The following is a 16,925-nucleotide window of genomic DNA, read 5'->3' on the forward strand; positions in this document are numbered from 1 at the left end:
AAGGGGGGCTGGGGGCGCGGGTGGGATAGGGGTGGGGATGGGATAGGGGTGGGATGGGGATAGGGATGGGTTGGGAATGGGATGGGACAGAGGAGAAGCTGGGATGGGCTGGGGGCTCCGGGCTGCGCTCGCTCCCCCCGTGCCCCCGGGAGCCCCCGAGCCCTCGCTGGCGGCTCCGCTCCCGTCCCGGGGAGGGACGGCCGGGACCGGGCACCCCGGGCAGGGACGGCCGGGACCGGGCACCCCGGGGAGGGACGGCCGGGACCGGGCACCCCGGGCAGGGACGGCCGGGACCGGGCACCCCGGGCAGGGACGGCCGGGACCGGGCACCCCGGGGAGGAACAGCCGGGACCGGGCACCCCGGGGAGGGACGGCAGGGACCGGGCACCGGGCGCGGGCACGGGGCCGCTCTCGCCCCGGAGCTCGGGCCCGGCCCTGAGCCCCCGTGCCGGGCCAGCTGCCGGCCGTGGCTCTCGGGCGGGAGCTCGGGGTTTGTGCTGTCCTGCGGGTCTTGCCGTGAAACGTGGCTCGTTCCGTCGCTGAGGAAATAGAGACTTTCCCAGGGGCTCCCATCACTTTTTAAGTGGGAGCCGGAGGAGGAGAGGGGGTGCCAGTTTCCCTTCGGCTGCCTGTAGTCTCTTCCTCATCCCTATTTCCTTCCCCAGCCATTCCAAGAAGTCAGGGCTGATGTTCCTCTACCCAGAGCACATTTTTTGTTATTGCATTTTTCACTTCCGACCTCTGCCGGGTTCTCGGCTGTTGCTGAGAGAAGTTTTCCAGCAGCTCCAAGAGCGCCGTGCAGCTGGGAGAGGAGCAGGGAGGGCGGTGGGGCCAAAGCTCAGTTTGGATAAAGAGGAGAAGGGAAAGCTGCCTGCTCCAGAGGGATCCGGGCTCTGCGGGGCTCCTTCGGGGCTCCCCCAGCCCCGCAGCTCGGGGTGCCAACAGCCCAAAGGCCAGAGCAGCGCCGTTCCCCGCAACGCTCCCAAAAAGGGCTGGCAATGAGCGTTTTCCAGGAAATCCAGAGAAGGGGGGTGTGGGAAACCCTTTCTGTGCTACATTTGGGTTTGTTTGAGTTAGATTTTGGAGGCCCCGTCTCGTGCTCCAAGTCTCTCAGATTCCCAGCAAAAGCTACAAACAAAACAGTGGGAAATTTAAAATATCGTAACTTAAATCTCATCTCTTAAATCTCCCAGCTGAGGGATTTCTGGGACCGAAGCCCAGCCCAGCAGAGCCGCCCCTCGTGTCCCATCCTCTCCCCAGCCGGCGTGGGAGAGAGCTGGGGCCGGGGCAGGAGCAGCTCCCTGCCCTCCTCCCTGTGGGAATTAGAAATAGAAATAATAGAAATTATTCCTTTGCTCTGAAATGGGAGGGCACCAAACCCTGCCGGGGCTGCTCCCCCGGCGCGGCTGAGCCCGTGCCTCAGTTTCCCCAGGGAAAATGAGCTGGTGTGAGGCTGGCGTGGAGGGCCTGGCTCCTGCTTTGGGAGGAGGTGAGCAGAAGGAAGCTGGGACGGTGCCACCCCTTATCTGCAGTTATTCCTGGAATCTGATTCCAAGCTATATTTAATGGAGCTGATTAAATACCTCGGGCATAGCGCTGGGCACTCCCGCGGGACAAAGGTGCTGGGCGGGGTGACCCGATCCCATCGAGCTCCAGCAGCAATTCCCAGCCCAAAACTCCACCTTTGTTTTTCTTTTGTTTTTCCAATAACTTCATCTTCCCTCGAGCCAAAGCCCTGGATCTCTGCACGAGGAACTAAAACAAGCTATAAAATCAGAGAGCCCTAAGCCCTGTTATTCCATTCTCTGAGTAAATAACTTTGCTGGGGAAGATAATTCCATCCAGGCTCCCCCTGACAACATTTGGCTTGGCAAGGTGGCCCAACCCTTGACATTTTTGTTCAGGCTCGTCCCCTCTCTGCAGCAGCTTCAGATTTTAATTTTTTGTTCTGTTGTCATCCAGGCTTAAGTCATCAGTGGCTGCTCCCTGTGCTGCAGTCAAATCCAGCCACATTGTTTAGGAAAAAAATAATCTTAGAAAGTCAGTCTGCCTTGGATGGAGCCAAGGAATGGCTTGTGCTGCCTGCCCGGGGGGGCTGGGATAGCTCAGACAGACCCTGACGAGCCACAGCCCTCCCAGCTCCTCTGCTCCTGCTGCAGCCCAGCCTGCCTGCAAAGAGCCTGGCTGGATTTGGGGCGGTGGAACCACACTTCCCACTAACCACAGAGCCATGGAGCAGCTGGGGTGGGAAGGGACCTTAAACCCCACCCAGTGCCACCCCTGCCATGGCAGGGACACCTCCCACTGTCCCAGCTGCTCCAGCCCCAGTGTCCAGCCTGGCCTGGGGCACTGCCAGGGATCCAGGGGCAGCCACGTCTCCCACATGCCAGCTGCTTCTCCAGGGTGGAGATTGAGGGGGTTTGGGCCCCTGTTCTGGGGCCTGGGTGGGAGCAATGCTCCTGGGAGCCTTGCAGGATTAAGGCCGAGCCAGCAGTGAGGGGCTGGGCTGGGGAGGGGGTGACACTGGCTTGGGGCTGGTGTCACCCCGAGACACCCGGAGGAGCTCTGGGTGCTGGAGCTCAGCTCTGTCCCTGTGCAGGAGCTGCAGCTCCCAGGCTCCCACAGGCTCTGCTCAGCAGCTCTTCTCTTCCCCAGGGCCACTGTCCCACGGAGAGCGGGTCACCCCCCACTGGCTCCTGGGGGGCCGTGCCCGCAGAGCCGTCAGCCTGCAGGAGCAGGTAAGGGCAGCCCCCAAACCCTCCTTCCTCCTCTGCCCAGAGCCTTCCTGCTGGGACACGAGGGAGGCCCTGAGCTCCAGGGTCCATGGGCAGGCTGTGGAATTCAGGATCCATGGGCAGGGTGTGGATATCAGGATCCATGGGCAGGGTGTGGATATCAGGATGCATGAGCAGGCTGTGGAATTCAGGATCCATGGGCAGGGTGTGGATATCAGGATCCATGGGCAGGGTGTGGATATCAGGATGCATGAGCAGGCTGTGGAATTCAGGATCCATGGGCAGGGTGTGGATTTCAGGATCCATGGGCAGGGTGTGGATTTCAGGATCCATGGGCAGGGTGTGGAATTCAGGATCCATGAGCAGGCTGTGGAATTCAGGATCCATGGGCAGGGTGTGGATATCAGGATCCATGGGCAGGGTGTGGATATCAGGATCCATGGGCAGGATGTGGATTTCAGGATCCATGGGCAGGGTGTGGATTTCAGGATCCATGAGCAGGCTGGGGAGTGTCAGGATCCATCACCCTCAGGTGATGAACAGGGAATGAGCAGGGTGTGGATTTTAGGATCCATGGGCAGGGTGTGGATATCAGGATCCATGAGCAGGTTGGGGAGTGTCAGAATCCATCAGGTGATGAACAGGGAGAGCAGAGGCTGCAGCAGTGAGTTAATTAAACAAGGTGTTGATGAGTGCTGGGCAGGAGGAGGATGGCCAGGAGCCGCAGGCTGAGTGGAAGGGAGCTGGGGAGCTCGGAGGGAGGAGCTGGAGCGGATCTGTCAGCTCCAGGTTTGGCTGGGATAGCAGGAGCAGCCAAGGGAAAGTGCTCCAGATTTGGGAGCAGTGCCCTGCAGGGAGCAGAGGCTGTCTCCTCCCAGGGCTGTCCCCCCCTCCCTGCCACCCCTGCTGTCCCCACATCCCTGGATGAGGCGCCTGTGGCCACCCTGGCCGGGGCTCAGCCCCTTGCCCTGGGCGCAGCAGCCGGGAGGGGCTGGGGGCTCCTTGTGCAGCTCCAGCCCCCCCAGCTCTGATCCAGACGGCTCCGAGGGGCTGCTCTGCTTGGGATCGCAGCTGAGAACACTCTGCTGGGAGGCGCTCCGGTGGCATCTCACCTGAGAGGGTCCGAGCGAGCCCTCCTGGCGCCGGGGGATGCCAAAGGGAGCGGGCTGGGCTCGGGAGAGGGTTTGTGCTGCCCTGGCTCTCCAGGGGAGCCTGCGCTGCCTGCTCCTGCCCGAGCTGCGGGAGCCGTGTGGGCGATGTCCCCGGCCTGGAGGAATGTCCCCGGCCTGGAGAAATGTCCCCGGCCTGGAGCAATGTCCCCTCCCCGGCGGGCAGCCCCGGCTCTGTCTATATTTAAGCTGGAGCCACTTGAGACGGGGATCGCGTGGCAGCGCAGGTTTATTTCTGCTCCTGCCAACACCCCGGGGGGGTTCGGGGGGTTCGGGGGATTGGGAACTCGGGGCTGGGCAGGTCCCGCGTGTTTCCTGCATCTGCTGCGCCTGCAGCCCCAGCCGGGCTGAACAAGGAGCCGCCTGTTCCCGGCCAGGGGAGGGAGGGAAGGAGGGGAGAGCGGGTGGGCACTGCTGGAGCGGGGAGGCTTTGGGGGAGGGATGGGGGCGGCCAGGCAGGGACGGGACAGAGCCCTGCGCTGGCCCTTTTTGCCCCGGTGCTGCCGACGCTCATATTTTTAGGATCAGTTTAGTCTGTTCTGTCCCCACCCCGTCTCCTGCTGCCCTCCAGCAGAGATCCTGGCAATAACCGCGTCTGTGCGGATGCCAGCCGTGCCAGGAGGCAGCATCCCAGCCCGGTGACCCCCGAATCCTCCACCCCCGCCCGGGGGCTGCTCCTCGTGCAGCGCTGGGATGCTCCGGGTGTCCCTGGCATCCCAGCCCTGTGCAGGGCCAGCCCTTGGCACCGAGGGAGCTTCCTTCCCCCTGCCTCCCCTCACTCCTCGGAGGTGTGTCCCTGTCCTGGGCTGGCCAGGACTGAGCTGGAGCACTCCGTGCTGTCAGGGGGGACTCCGGCCCCTCCCGGGGGTCTCTGAGCACCGCGGGGAGGTCCCGGCCCCGCCCTGGAGCGGGAGGGCAGGCTCAGGCTGCCGGTGCTGGTTGGGATGTGCTGCAGGAGGGGAGGCTCAGGCTGCCCATGGTGGTTGGGATGTGCTGCAGGTGCTGAGGGCACTTCCCTGCCCTGCTCCCTGCAGGGAAGCCCTTTCCCCCTTTTCCCCTTTTCCCCCTGTTTCCCCCTTTCCATGTGTGAGGTGTGGCTGCACTGAGCCAACCCTGCCAGTTCTGTTCTGAACCAGCCCAAAGCCTGCCCAGGCCTGGCTGCCCTGCTTCCTGGCTCCCAGGGATATTCCCAACTCCCAGGGATGTTCCTGACTCCAGGGATGTTCCTGACTCCCAGGGATGCTCTTCCAGAGAGTAGCGGGTGTGAGAGGCTCATCCCTGGGTCCTGCTGGCTTTGGCCAAGTGATGCAATCCCTGAGCTGTGTTCCTCAAGCCTTGGCACCCAAGTGAAGCAATCCCCAGCTGTGTTCCTCAGGCCTTGGCACCCAAGTGAAGCAATCCCCAGCTGTGTCCCCCAAGCCTCAGTGCTGGCACCCGGCTGCCTGGGGAGGCCCTGGGCAGCCCAGCTGCTCCAGCAGCTGCAGATCCCATCAGCAAATCCTCCATGGAGCATCTCTGGTAACCTCCATCCCTGTCACATCCGGGCTCTGGGAGCTTCCTTAGGAGCTCAGGGCCTGGGGGAGCTGCCTGAGCAGCTGGCTGGGCTGGGAGCTGAGCTCTGGGACTTGGCTTGGGAGATTTCCCAGGGAACTTGGTGCTCCCTGAGCCTGCTCCTGGAGCAGGAGCTTCCCAGCAGGGATGGAGGCAGCCTGGATGAGGAGGATGGCTGGGATGGGAGCTGTGGGGAAATGGGGAAGAGCAGCTCAACCCTCTCAGCCCTCTGCAAAGTGCGCTGGGGTTTTCCTGATCAATGGAGTGAAAAATAAAAGCAGACTTGAGCTGGGCCTGGAGGGCCCCCGGGCCAGCCACGGGCTGGGGGCTGGCCAGGGCAGTCATCCCAGCTGCAATTCCATAACTCCAGCCCCTGTGGGACTGGCTGTGCTGGGATGGCCTGGAGAGGGGCCACCACCTGCACATCCAGCCAGGGCTGAGAGGAAATGCTTCCTGCAGCCTTGGCAGGGGCTGGGGCACTGTTCATGGGGGCTGGAGAAAGGAGATCGGGGAGCAAGAGGAGCCTGGGATGATTCTGGGACCCAGGAGGATGCTGGAGCCTGTGAGGATGCTGGAGCCCAGGAGGATGCTGGAGCCTGTGAGGATGGTGGAGCCTGTGAGGATGCTGGGACCCAGGAGGGTGCTGGAGTCTCTGAGGATGCTGGAGCCTGTGAGGATGCTGGAAGCCAGAGGATGCTGGGACCTGTGAGGATGCTGGAGCCTGTGATGATGCTGGGACCCGGAGGATGCTGGGACCTGTGAGGATGCTGGGACCTGTGAGGATGGTGGAACCCAGGAGGATGCTGGAGCCTCTGAGGATGCTGGAGCACGGGTCACGGTGGAGCCCAGGATGACAGTGGAACTGGGGATGTGCTGGAGCCCAGGATGATGGTGCTGGAGTTGGAATGTGCTGGAGCCCAGGACAGCAGTGGAGCCCCAAATGATGCTGGAGCTTGGAATGTGCTGGAGCCTGGGGTGATGCTGGAGTGTGGGATTATATTGGAGCCTGGGATGATGCTGGATCCCAGGATACTGGAGCCTGGGATGGTACTGAAGTTTGGGATGTTGCTGGAGCTTGGAATGTGCTGGAGCCCAGGACAGTGCTGGAGCCTGGGGTGCTGCTGGAGCGCAGGATTATGCTGGAGTTTGGCATGATGCTGGAGCCTGAGACAATGGCAGAGCCCAGGATGATGCTGGAGCCTGGGATGGTATTGGAACCTGGGATGATGCTGGAGTTGGGAATGTTCTGGAATCCAGGATGATGCTGGAGTTGGGAATGTTCTGGAATCCAGGGTGATGCTGGAGTTGGGAATGTTCTGGAATCCAGGGTGATGCTGGACCTTGGGATGATGTTGGAGCTCTGGAGGATGCTGGGCCTTGGAATGACGCTGGAGCCAGGGACAATATTGGAACCTGGGATGATGTTGGGAATGTTCTGGAATCCAGGATGATGCTGGAGCTGGGATGATGCTGGAACCTGGAAGATGCTGGAGCCAGGAGGAAGCTGGCCCTGGGTCATTTCCATGTGCAGGGTCCTGGCAGGAGCCCCGGGGCCAGCTCCGTGCCGGGCCCAGGCACAAGGAGCAGGGTTTGATCAGTGCAGTCACCTTGCCTGGCTGCTGGACTCCTCCTGCCACAGAAGCCACACTGCCCACACTCCCCTTTCCCTGTTTTTGCTGTGCTGATCCCTCCAGGAGCTCAGCTGGGCCCATCCCAGCTGGAACCAGGATCCATCTGCTGCCCACTGCCCCTCCAGGAGCTCTCAGAGGAAACTGAGGCACGGGGAGGAGGAGAGCTTGTGGTGCACCCCCTCACGGGGAGGGGACACAGGTGCCACCAGCAGCCGCTTGTTCCCCGGGAGAAGGGACAGCCCTGGACACGCACGTGTCCCTTTAAGACGGCAGCTGGGAAAGAACATTCTGCCAGTAACGGCCCTCGAGTCCAGGCAGGGAGTAATTGCTGGGGAATTCTAAACCGGGAAGGAGCCGGCCGGGACCTGGGGGGGAGGAGGAGGAGGAGGAGGAGAGGGCTGCAGGGAGCGGGTGCTGGGGAGATCAGAGACGGGGAGAAAAAAAAGGGAGGGCAGGAGGCGGGGGGAAGGAGGGAAACGGCAGGAAAAATGTACAGACCATGTTTGGCCAGAGAGCGATGTTTGTACAAGATCGTGTTCCAAAAATACCGCCCGTCCCCAGCGCCGCCGGAGGAGGGGATGCAGCCCCTGGCCCGCGGCTCCGCGGGGCCCCGCTCGGGCCGGGCCGGGCCGGGGGGACCCGCCGGAGCCGGGGCCTCGCTCCCTCCGCTCTGGGGCTGTTTTCTGGGAGCGCGGTGGCTGCTCGCCTTTTTTGGAGCTGGGCAGAGGAGCCGGAGGCGGAGCGGGCTCAGCCAGCCCGGCTGCAGCTCCCTGGCTGCTGGGGGGCGCCATCCCCGTTCCCGGCGCCATCCCCATCCCCAGCTCCATTCCCACATCCCGGCTCCATCCCTGCATCCTGATTCCATCCCCGTTCCCGGCGCCATCCCCATCCCCAGCTCCATCCTCATTTCCAGCTCCATCCCTGCTCCATCCCCATCCCTGGCTCCAGCCCCGCATCCCGGCTCCATCCCCCTTCCCACCTGCATCCTGGTTCCATCCCCGTTCCCGGCGGCATCCCCATCCCCAGCTGCATCCCTGATCCATCCCCATCTCCAGCTCCATCCCCATCCTGGTTCCATCTCCGTTCCCAGCTCCATCCCCATCTCCAGCTCCATCCCTGATCCATCCCCATCTCCAGCTCCATCCCCATCCCGGTTCCATCTCTGTTCCCGGCTCCATCCCCATTTGCAGCTCCATCCCGGCTCCATCCCCATCCCCAGGTCCATCCCCATCCCCAGCTCCATCCCATCCCGGTCCCTCTCGTTCCCGGCTCCATGCCCGCACCCCGCCTGGCGGGAGCGGCTCCTCGCTGTCCTGTGCAGCTGGAGCCCAGCCCCGCAGCTCCCCGCAGCATCCCACGGGCAGCCTGAGCAGCTTCCTGGCCCGGCCCGGCCCGGGGCTGCCCTTGGGGTGGATGTGCAGGAGCAGGAGCCCTGGGAGCACAAACCCCAGAGCCCGGGGCAGTGCTGGCACCCCGCGGCCCCACACCCCAAGTGCTCTGTCCCTCTGTCCCGGGCCCAGGGTGAGCTCAGGTTCCCTGGGGCTGCCCGGCCGGGGCTCCCCTGCTCTGCCCCATACCCAGGGCATCGGGGGCTGGGCTGCAGGAGCAGCAGCACAGCCAACTCCACAGGAATTAGGGAAGCAGAATTTAACCTCTGCTTCATCCCAGGCCGTGAATCACCCAGCTCTGCCCCCTCCCTGCGGCGTTCCTTGTGTTCCAGCTGCAGAGATCTGATGCCGGGAGCAGCCAGAGCCGGGGCCTTGCGGGACGGCTCCTTGCTCTGTCCCCTTTCCCTGCAGAGCCGGGAAAAGCTCGCCAGGCCCGTGGCCATGGCCAGGTGATGGGGTCCCGAGGCGATCCGAGGGCGGGCAGCCTGTGTGGGGACGGACTGAGGGGGACTCAGAGCTCAGGGACAGTCCCGGCCGTGGGCAGCGGGCTGGACCACGCTTTCAGCGTCCCCAGCGCTGGGGACAGGTGTGGGACACAGGGAAGGGCTGTAGCCCATCCTGTCAGGCGCAGCTGGGCCGTGCTGGGCTGGCTCCAGAGCCGGATTCCCGTCTAACACCCTCCGGAGAGAGGGAATGAGTAAAACCGCCGGCATCCTGGGGAAGCTGAGTCAGTGTTTCCTCTCTCTGCCCGCGATTCTGAGGTATTTTTAACGGCCCTCATCCGGTGCCCGGGGCGTTGGGGCGATTAACATCCCCCCAGGCTGCCCTGGGTACCGACCCTGCCAGGGCTGGGGCTCCTTGCCCTGGTCAGCCCTGCAGCGGGGCAGAGCCGTGCTGGGATGGAGCACACAGAGACCCTGCTCAGGGTGCTCCTGGAGCTGCTCCCCATCCCAGGTCCCATCCTGTTCTCCCCTGCTGCCTTGCCCTGGTCAGCCCTGCAGCGGGGCAGAGCCGTGCTGGGATGGAGCACGCAGCACTGCTCAGGGTGCTGCTGGAGCTGCTCCCCATCCCAGGTCCCATCCTGTTCTCCCCTGCTGCCTTGCCCTGGGTCAGCTGCCAGCAGAGCTGGGATCTGCTGCCTCCTCCCTGACTGTCCTGTGAATCTCTGTTATCCCTGCTGGCCGGGAGTTCAGGGAGGTCGCCTTGCCCGTGGCAGGGTGGAGCAGACCCGCGGAGGAGGGGCTGGGATGCAGCTGGAGCAGAGGAAGGCTCTGGGCACAGGGATCTCTGCTGAGCCCGTCCCTCCCTTCCTTGCAGATGCCGGCCCCTGCCCGGGCAGAGGTGGCTGTGACGGCCGAGGGCAAAGAGCTCGTGCTGGTGCTGGAGAGGAACCAGTGAGTGTGGGGCTGGGACTGGGGAGGGGACACGGGCATCCCTGCCAGGGCCACCAGACAGCCCAGCGTGGCTCCATCTGGGCTGAAATGTTCCTTTTGCCACCTTGGTCACCCCCTTCTGGGCTCCTTCTCTGGTTCACTTTGGATGCAGGTGGCAGCAGCCCCTGTCCCCTGTGCCACTCACCCTGGCTTGCCCTGGGACAAGGACAGAACTTTGTCCATCTGCCCTGCCCTCCTTGTCCCTCTGCCTGAGACCTCGTGGCATTTTACAGAACCCCAGAATCCCAGAGTGGTTTGGGTTGGAAGGGACCTCGAAGATCCAGTGCCACCCCTGCCATGGGCAGGGGACACCAGGGACACCTGCCACAGCCCAGGCTGCTCCAGGCCCTGTTCAGCCCTGCCCTGGACACTGCCAGGGCTGGGGCAGCCCCAGTTCTGTGTCCCTTGGTGGGTTTGTGTCCCGTGGTGAGCAGGGCAGGGCTGACTCCTCCACTGCTGCCTCTCCCCAGCAGCCGTGGGGGGCTGGCCCTGGCAGAGTCCCCTTCCTGCTGCTGTTGGGGCACAATCCCAGCCCCCACGGTGTCCCCAGGGCCCCCAGTGACAGCAGGCGAGCTTCTGGTGTGCAAGAAGGGGAACTGGGGGGTCCCTCTGCACATCTGAGGGCTGTGGGCAATGGGCTTGGCGGTGGGGGTGGAAAGCTGAGGGCAGAGCTTGGCCCGGTGTCTGCTGGTGCTCCAGGCCACCGTGGAGTGTCCTGGCTGTCCCTCGCTGTGCCACTGCCGTGCTGGACAGGGGCAGGAGGGAGGGGGCTCCCCTGGGGGCTCTGGGGGGTCTGGCAGGGCAGGAGGGAGAGCCCTGGGTCAGCTGGGGGACGGTGGCACAAAGGGGACCTGAGCACCCAGAGCAGTGCACAGCACCCAAGGCACCCAAGACTGGCTGTGGGGACACAGTGTCGGGACACAGCATGGGGACATCCAAACTGCCCTGGGGATACCCACAGCCTGGGGACACAGCGTGGGGACATGCAAACTGCCCTGGGGGTACACACAGCTTGCGGACACAGCGTGGGGACACAGCATGGGGACATCCAAACTGCCCTGGGGATACCCACAGCCTGGGGACACAGCGTGGGGACACAGCGTGGGCACATCCAAACTGCCCTGAGGGTACACACAGCATGGGGACACAGCGTGGGGACACAGCGTGGGGACACAGCGTGGGCACATCCAAACTGCCCTGGGGATACCCACAGCGTGGGGACACAGCCTGGGGACACAGCGTGGGGACACAGCGTGGGGACATCCAAACTGCCCTGGGGGTACACACAGCCTGGTGACACAGCGTGGGGACACAGCGTGGGGACATCCAAACTGCTGCCTCAGCCCTGTGCGCCCTGGGCCAGTGAGGCCGGGCTGTCCCAGACCTTTCTCTGCCCTGGGAGATCTGCTCGCTCTCCAGGACCATCCTGGGCTGTTTTCCTCACCCTGCTTGGTGGAGCAGGCTCCTCCTGCCCTCCCTGCCTGGAGGGGACATCCTGTGCGGTGGGGCCAGCCTGGGGTGTGACATTCTCGGCCATCCCAGTCCCGTTCCCTGGCCGTGGCAGGAGGGTTTGCCTTTCCTGTGTCCTCAGCCCACCTGTCCCTGTCCCCAGCCTGTCCCCGTGTCCCCACGCTGGCCAGGCCCTTGCCTTGGCAGCCACCACGTGTCCCTGGCAGGAGCCAGACTGAGCTGTGTCCCCTGTCTGGGCTGTGGCTGCAGTCCCTGGTGCCAGGCTCCCAGTGACGGGCTGGGAAGCCACAGCCGTGCCCACAGTGACATTTCTGGGGCCACGCTGGCTGCACAGAGGGACAGGCAGGAGGGCTATTCTGGGAGCGCTGCTGCTTTCTTCTCTCTGCAGAATGTAACCTTGGGGACAGGGCCAAACCCCAAAACTAGTCTAAACTGAGAGCAGGGGAAAACCTGGCCCTCTTTGTCCTTCTCTGGGTGGCCGAGCCCCTGCAGGGGTGCTGCCCTTCCATGGGACCTTCCATGACCCCAGGGGTCACCTGCCACCCCAGGGGTGACCTGCCACCCCAGGGGACTGCAGGCTTCCAGCAGATACCCATCACCATGGGATCTGGGCAAGGTCACACAGACCTGGGCAATGCAGGAAAACCTGCTTTCTTTTTCTTTTTCTTTTTCTTTTTCTTTTTCTTTTTCTTTTTCTTTTTCTTTTTCTTTTTCTTTTTCTTTTTCTTTTTCTTTTTCTTTTTCTTTTTCTTTTTCTTTTTCTTTTTCTTTTTCTTTTTTTCTTCTTTGTCTTCCTCTTCATCGTCTCTGGCTTCTCCTTCTCCTTCTCCTTCTCCTTCTCTCTCCTGTCACCCCTGGGGTCACTCCAGCCTGTCCCCCCAGCTCCCCACCCCACGTGCTCTCCAGCTGTGAGCTCAGCTCTGGCTCTTCCCTGCAGCTGGAAGCTTCTGGATGGGATGATGGGATGGGATGGGATAATGGGATGGGATGGCACAGGATGTGTCATGCCTGGACCAGCCCCGGGAGGAGGTGGCCATAGCTGGGGGAAGCTGAGGCAGGGGGTAAAGGCAAGGCTGCAGCTTCCTAAAAGCAGCCTGAGCTTTCTCACAATAATCTCAGTATTTTTGGGGTCCCCGTGCCCCATTTGGGCAGGGTGTTGGTGGGCAGCCGGGCTGCCCCCTCCCAGAGCAGCACCCCAGGGCAGTTTGGGCTCCCCAGTTTGGGCAGCCCCGTCCTTGCTGAGGCACAGAGAGGGACGCTGGCCTGTCCCTGCTGCCATCCCTGTCCCTGCTGGCCATGGGCAGCCTCTGGTTGGGGTCACAGCAGTGACAGGGGCTCGGGGGATGTGTGGATGGCTCAGGGGGCTCAGGGGATGTGTGGATGGCTCAGCCAGGGGCAGGGGGCTCGGGGGATGTGTGGATGGCTCTGGGGGCTCGGGGGATGTGTGGATGGCTCAGCCAGGGGCGGGGGGCTCAGGGGGTGTGGGGATGGCTCAGGGGGCTCGGGGGATGTGTGGATGGCTCGGGGGACTCAGGGGATGTGTGGATGGCTCAGGGGGCTCAGCGGATGTGTGGATGTCCCGGCCGGGCCCGGGCTTAGGGGTTCGGTGCGTTGCTGTGCCGGGAGCCCCGGAGCAGCTGCCAGCTCTGTCCCCGCTCTGTCCCCGCTCTGTCCCCGCTCTGTCCCCGCAGGCTGCTGGCTCCGGGCTACACGGAGACGCACTACAGCGAGCAGGGCCAGCCCGTGACGGTGACCCCCAACCACACGGTGGGTGCGGGGGCGCGGGGCGCTCCCCTCTGTGCTCCGGGGGTTTCGGACGGAGCCGCTCCGGTGCGGGCGGGGGCGATTCCCGGCGGGAATGCGGCAGCGCTCGGCTGCTGCGGCTCTTGGCCCCGGGACAGCACCTCGGGACATAAACAGAGCAGCAGCAGGCCCTGCCCGTGGCCCCACCGGCTCCTGTCACCCTTCCAGCGCCGCGCCGGCCGCCGGGCTGCGTCCCGGGCTGACCCCGCTCCCGATCCCGGTGCGGGGGACACCGCTCGCCTGGCTGGAAAACGGAGAAGGGAAATGGAAATGGGGAGATGGAAATGGGGAGAGGGAGAAGGGATGCTTTTCTGGCACAGCCCGCGGGGCTGCTGCTGCCGGCCCGCTGAGGACGGCCCCGCTCTCTCTGCAGGAGCACTGCCACTACCACGGCCACGTCCGCGGCCACCGCGGCTCCTGGGTCGTGCTCAGCACCTGCTCGGGAATACGGTACGGGGAACTGGGAATGGGGAAATGGGGAACAGGGAATGGGGGAATACGGTATGGGGAATGGGGAACGGGGAATGGGGAACGGGGAATGGGGAATGGGGAAATACGGTATGGGGAACGGGGAATGGGGAACGGGGAATGGGGAATGGGGAACGGGGAATGGGGGAACAGGGAATGGGGGAATATGGTATGGGGGAGCAGGGAACGGGGAATGGGGAATGGGGGAACGGGGAATAGGGAATGGAGGAAGGAACAGGGAATATGGGAAGGTATAGGGAATGGGGGAAGGAATAGGGAATGGAGGAAGGAGTAGGGAATGGGGCAATCAGGACTGGAGGAAGGCAGGGTCGGTGGGCTGTGGAGCTGACAAAGGTGGGATGGATCCACTGCTCCCTCTCTCTGCAGAGATCCCCTTTGGGACCACCCGAGCAGCACCAATGCTCCTGCAAGCCCAGCTCCAAATGCTTCATGGGCTGATTTTCCCATGGTTCCTATCTTGTCCTTCCTCCTTTTCCCATGCTTCACCCAGCCCCAGGACTGGGCAGGCTGGGGCAGGGACCATATTTCTGGCAGCATGAGCTTATTCCCAGGAATTTTACCCCTGGAGGGGCAAGTCCCTGCACCCCAGAGCAGCTGTCCCAGACTGAGCTTTGCCCCGTGCTCTGGAGGGGGGAGGCTTTGGTGCCCAGGGTTTATTTGTCCCTGGGGCTGTTTGGGCAGAGATCCCCAGCTCCTGTCCCTGCTCCCAGCTCGGGTACAGACCAGGCTGATGTGCCACGAGTTTGTGGGGCCTCAGGGCTGGGGGGGTCCGGGCAGAAACACCACAGGAGCCATCGGGGCTGTTCCCATTGCCAGGGGCCTCATAGTGCTCAGCAGCAACACCAGCTACTACCTGAGACCCCTGGGGACCCCCGAGCCCGGCCTCCACCTCATCCACCGAGCAGAGCACCTGCCCCTGCCAGGGGGCACCTGCGGGCACGGCCAGCCCCTGGGCAGCACCGTCGCTGGCATTGCCCGGCTCTTCCAGCCGCAGCAGCCACGGGTAAATCCTCACGGGGGAATGAATCCTCACGGGGGAATCCTCACGGGGGAATCCTCACGGGGGAATCCTCACAGGTAAATCCTCAGGGGGGAATGAATCCTCACGGGGGAATCCTCATGGGGAATCCTCATGGGGGAATCCTCATGGGGAATCCTCACAGGTAAATCCTCGGGGGGAATGAATCCTCATGGGGGAATCCTCAGGGGGGAATGAATTCTCACGGGGAAATGAATCCTCATGGGGCAATCCTCATGGGTAAATCCACCTGGGTAAATCCTCACAGGTAAATCCTCATGGGTAGATCCACACAGGATCTGTTTGGGGACAGGCAGAGGGCTGGAAGGAGCTCTTGGCACTGCTGACAGCTCCCATGTCCCCGGCAGCTGGGCAGGCTGTGCAGGCAGGTGGGGTGAGAGGGTCTGTGTGGGTGGCTTGTGTGGCTTGAATTTGGGCAGGGGACCTCAGAGGATGCTTGGGTCAGGTCTCGGCGCTACATCCTACCGTGTGGGATATGATGTGAGGTTATTTGGAACCACCCGAACGTTCTCTGTCACCCTGTGCCTCAGTTTCCCCTCTCAGCTGCCCTGCTGAGCAGCTCTGTGGTGTCTGGAGGGTGCCCAGAGCCAAGGGCTGCCCCCCTTTGCTGAGCCCTGTGTCTGCCTGCAGGCCAGGAGGGATGCCTGGAGGACCATGAAGTACATGGAGCTCTTCATCGTTGCTGATCACACCCTGGTGAGTGCTGGGGGCAGAAAACCAGGGTCCCTCTCTGATCTGCCCTGGATTGACCCCGTGACCATTCCCCATCCTGTCTCTCTCCAGTACAGGAACCAGAACCTCAACCTGGGCCACACCAAGCAGCGCATCGTGGAGATCGCGAACTACGTGGACAAGGTGAGGGGCTGCCAGACCCTGCGTGCCCTCAGGGACTGTCCCCGTGTCACCAGGGCAAGGAATCGTAGAATTACGGAATTGTTAAGGTTGGAAAAGATCTTAAAGTCCTTCAAGTCAAATCATTCCCCAGCACCACCAAGGCCACCACTGACCATGTCCCCAAGTGCCGCATGCACATGGCTTTAAATCCCTTCGGGGATGGGGACCCCATCCCACTCCTGGACAGCTGTGCCAGGCCTTGGCCACCCAGCAAGGAGTTCAGGAGTTCCCTGAGCACATGGTGGGAAGGGCTTTGTCACCCGTGGGCTGAGCTCAGCAGGGAAGCGTTCGCTGGCCCCTGCCTGGGATCATTTTTGGCAAAGAAGGGACACACTGAGGTGTTGTCACTGAATGTCATTGTGCCACCCTGACTGGCTCCTGTGCCCCCACGTGCCTGTGGAGCCCATGCTGCAGGTGGGTTTGGGGCAGGTGATTTCTGGAGTCACACAGGCGCAGGGAAACATGAGGACCCGCCAGCGGTGACGCCACACCAGGGAGGGAGGGTGCCAGGAAATTCCAGTCCCCACGCCCTCCAGCTGTGCCCTCCTGCAGTTCTACAGGCTGCTGAACATCAAGGTGGCCCTGATAGGGCTGGAGGTGTGGACGGAGCGGGACCAGTGCTCGGTGAGCAGCGACGCCAACGCCACGCTCTGGGCCTTCCTGCAGTGGAAGAAGTCGCTGAGGGCGCGCAAGAAGCACGACAACGCCCAGCTGCTGACGTGGGTCCCTGGGCTGGGAACAGTGGGAGGGGGCTCCCAGCCGGGGCTGGGCACTCCTGACCCCCCCCAGTGCTGAGCTGGCCCCTGTTCTCCTGGCCGGGCAGAGGGAAGACCTTCGGGGGCACCACCATCGGGATGGCCCCGCTGGAGGGGATGTGCAGCGCCGATAACTCCGGAGGGGTCAGCGTGGTAAGGGGGGCTGGGGGTCCCTGTGCCCCCCGGCCTGGGGGAGTTCTCCCTGGGGTTGGAGGAGCAGCCCCTGGGGCGCAGCCTGAGGGTGAGGGACGATGCTGTAGCTCCTGATCCCCTCAGGTGCTGGCCAGGTGCACAGGGGGTGAGAAGGGGCTGCTGAAGGTCTCCCACCCCCAGCTCCCAGCTGGCAGCAGCGCTGGGATCTCCTGTGCTGCTCCTGTCTCTCGGCCCCGCCTGTCCCTGCTTCTGCTCTCTGGATTTCTGGGACCATCCCTGCCCAGATAATTCTGCTCCTCCCGGTGTGGCCCTGGCCATGATGGGGTGGCCTTGGTGACCTTTGATCCCTGGGCAGGGTGGTGGGGGCACCCAGCTTTCTGGGTTTTAAGCAGCTGGCTCCAGCCAAGAGCTTCCC

The 16,925-nt window shown here is 63.2% G+C and overlaps 1 protein-coding gene across 1 annotated transcript in view; it reads left to right on the forward strand.

Annotated features, from left to right (window-relative positions):
- Positions 1 to 16,925, forward strand: part of ADAM33 (ADAM metallopeptidase domain 33) — a 30,759-nt gene that overhangs the window by 1,377 nt on the left and 12,457 nt on the right. The window contains exons 2-10 of the mRNA XM_041427615.1: positions 2,482 to 2,738; positions 9,792 to 9,868; positions 13,069 to 13,144; positions 13,554 to 13,630; positions 14,486 to 14,672; positions 15,339 to 15,404; positions 15,492 to 15,563; positions 16,155 to 16,321; positions 16,426 to 16,510. Of these exons, the coding sequence (XP_041283549.1) occupies positions 2,482 to 2,738; positions 9,792 to 9,868; positions 13,069 to 13,144; positions 13,554 to 13,630; positions 14,486 to 14,672; positions 15,339 to 15,404; positions 15,492 to 15,563; positions 16,155 to 16,321; positions 16,426 to 16,510 (1,064 nt within the window). The remainder of the gene's footprint in view (positions 1 to 2,481; positions 2,739 to 9,791; positions 9,869 to 13,068; positions 13,145 to 13,553; positions 13,631 to 14,485; positions 14,673 to 15,338; positions 15,405 to 15,491; positions 15,564 to 16,154; positions 16,322 to 16,425; positions 16,511 to 16,925) is intronic.

This window comes from Onychostruthus taczanowskii, unplaced genomic scaffold (genome assembly GCF_017590055.1).
Source record: "Onychostruthus taczanowskii isolate IOZ18803 unplaced genomic scaffold, ASM1759005v1 scaffold117, whole genome shotgun sequence".
Classification (NCBI taxonomy): Eukaryota; Metazoa; Chordata; class Aves; order Passeriformes; family Passeridae; genus Onychostruthus; species Onychostruthus taczanowskii.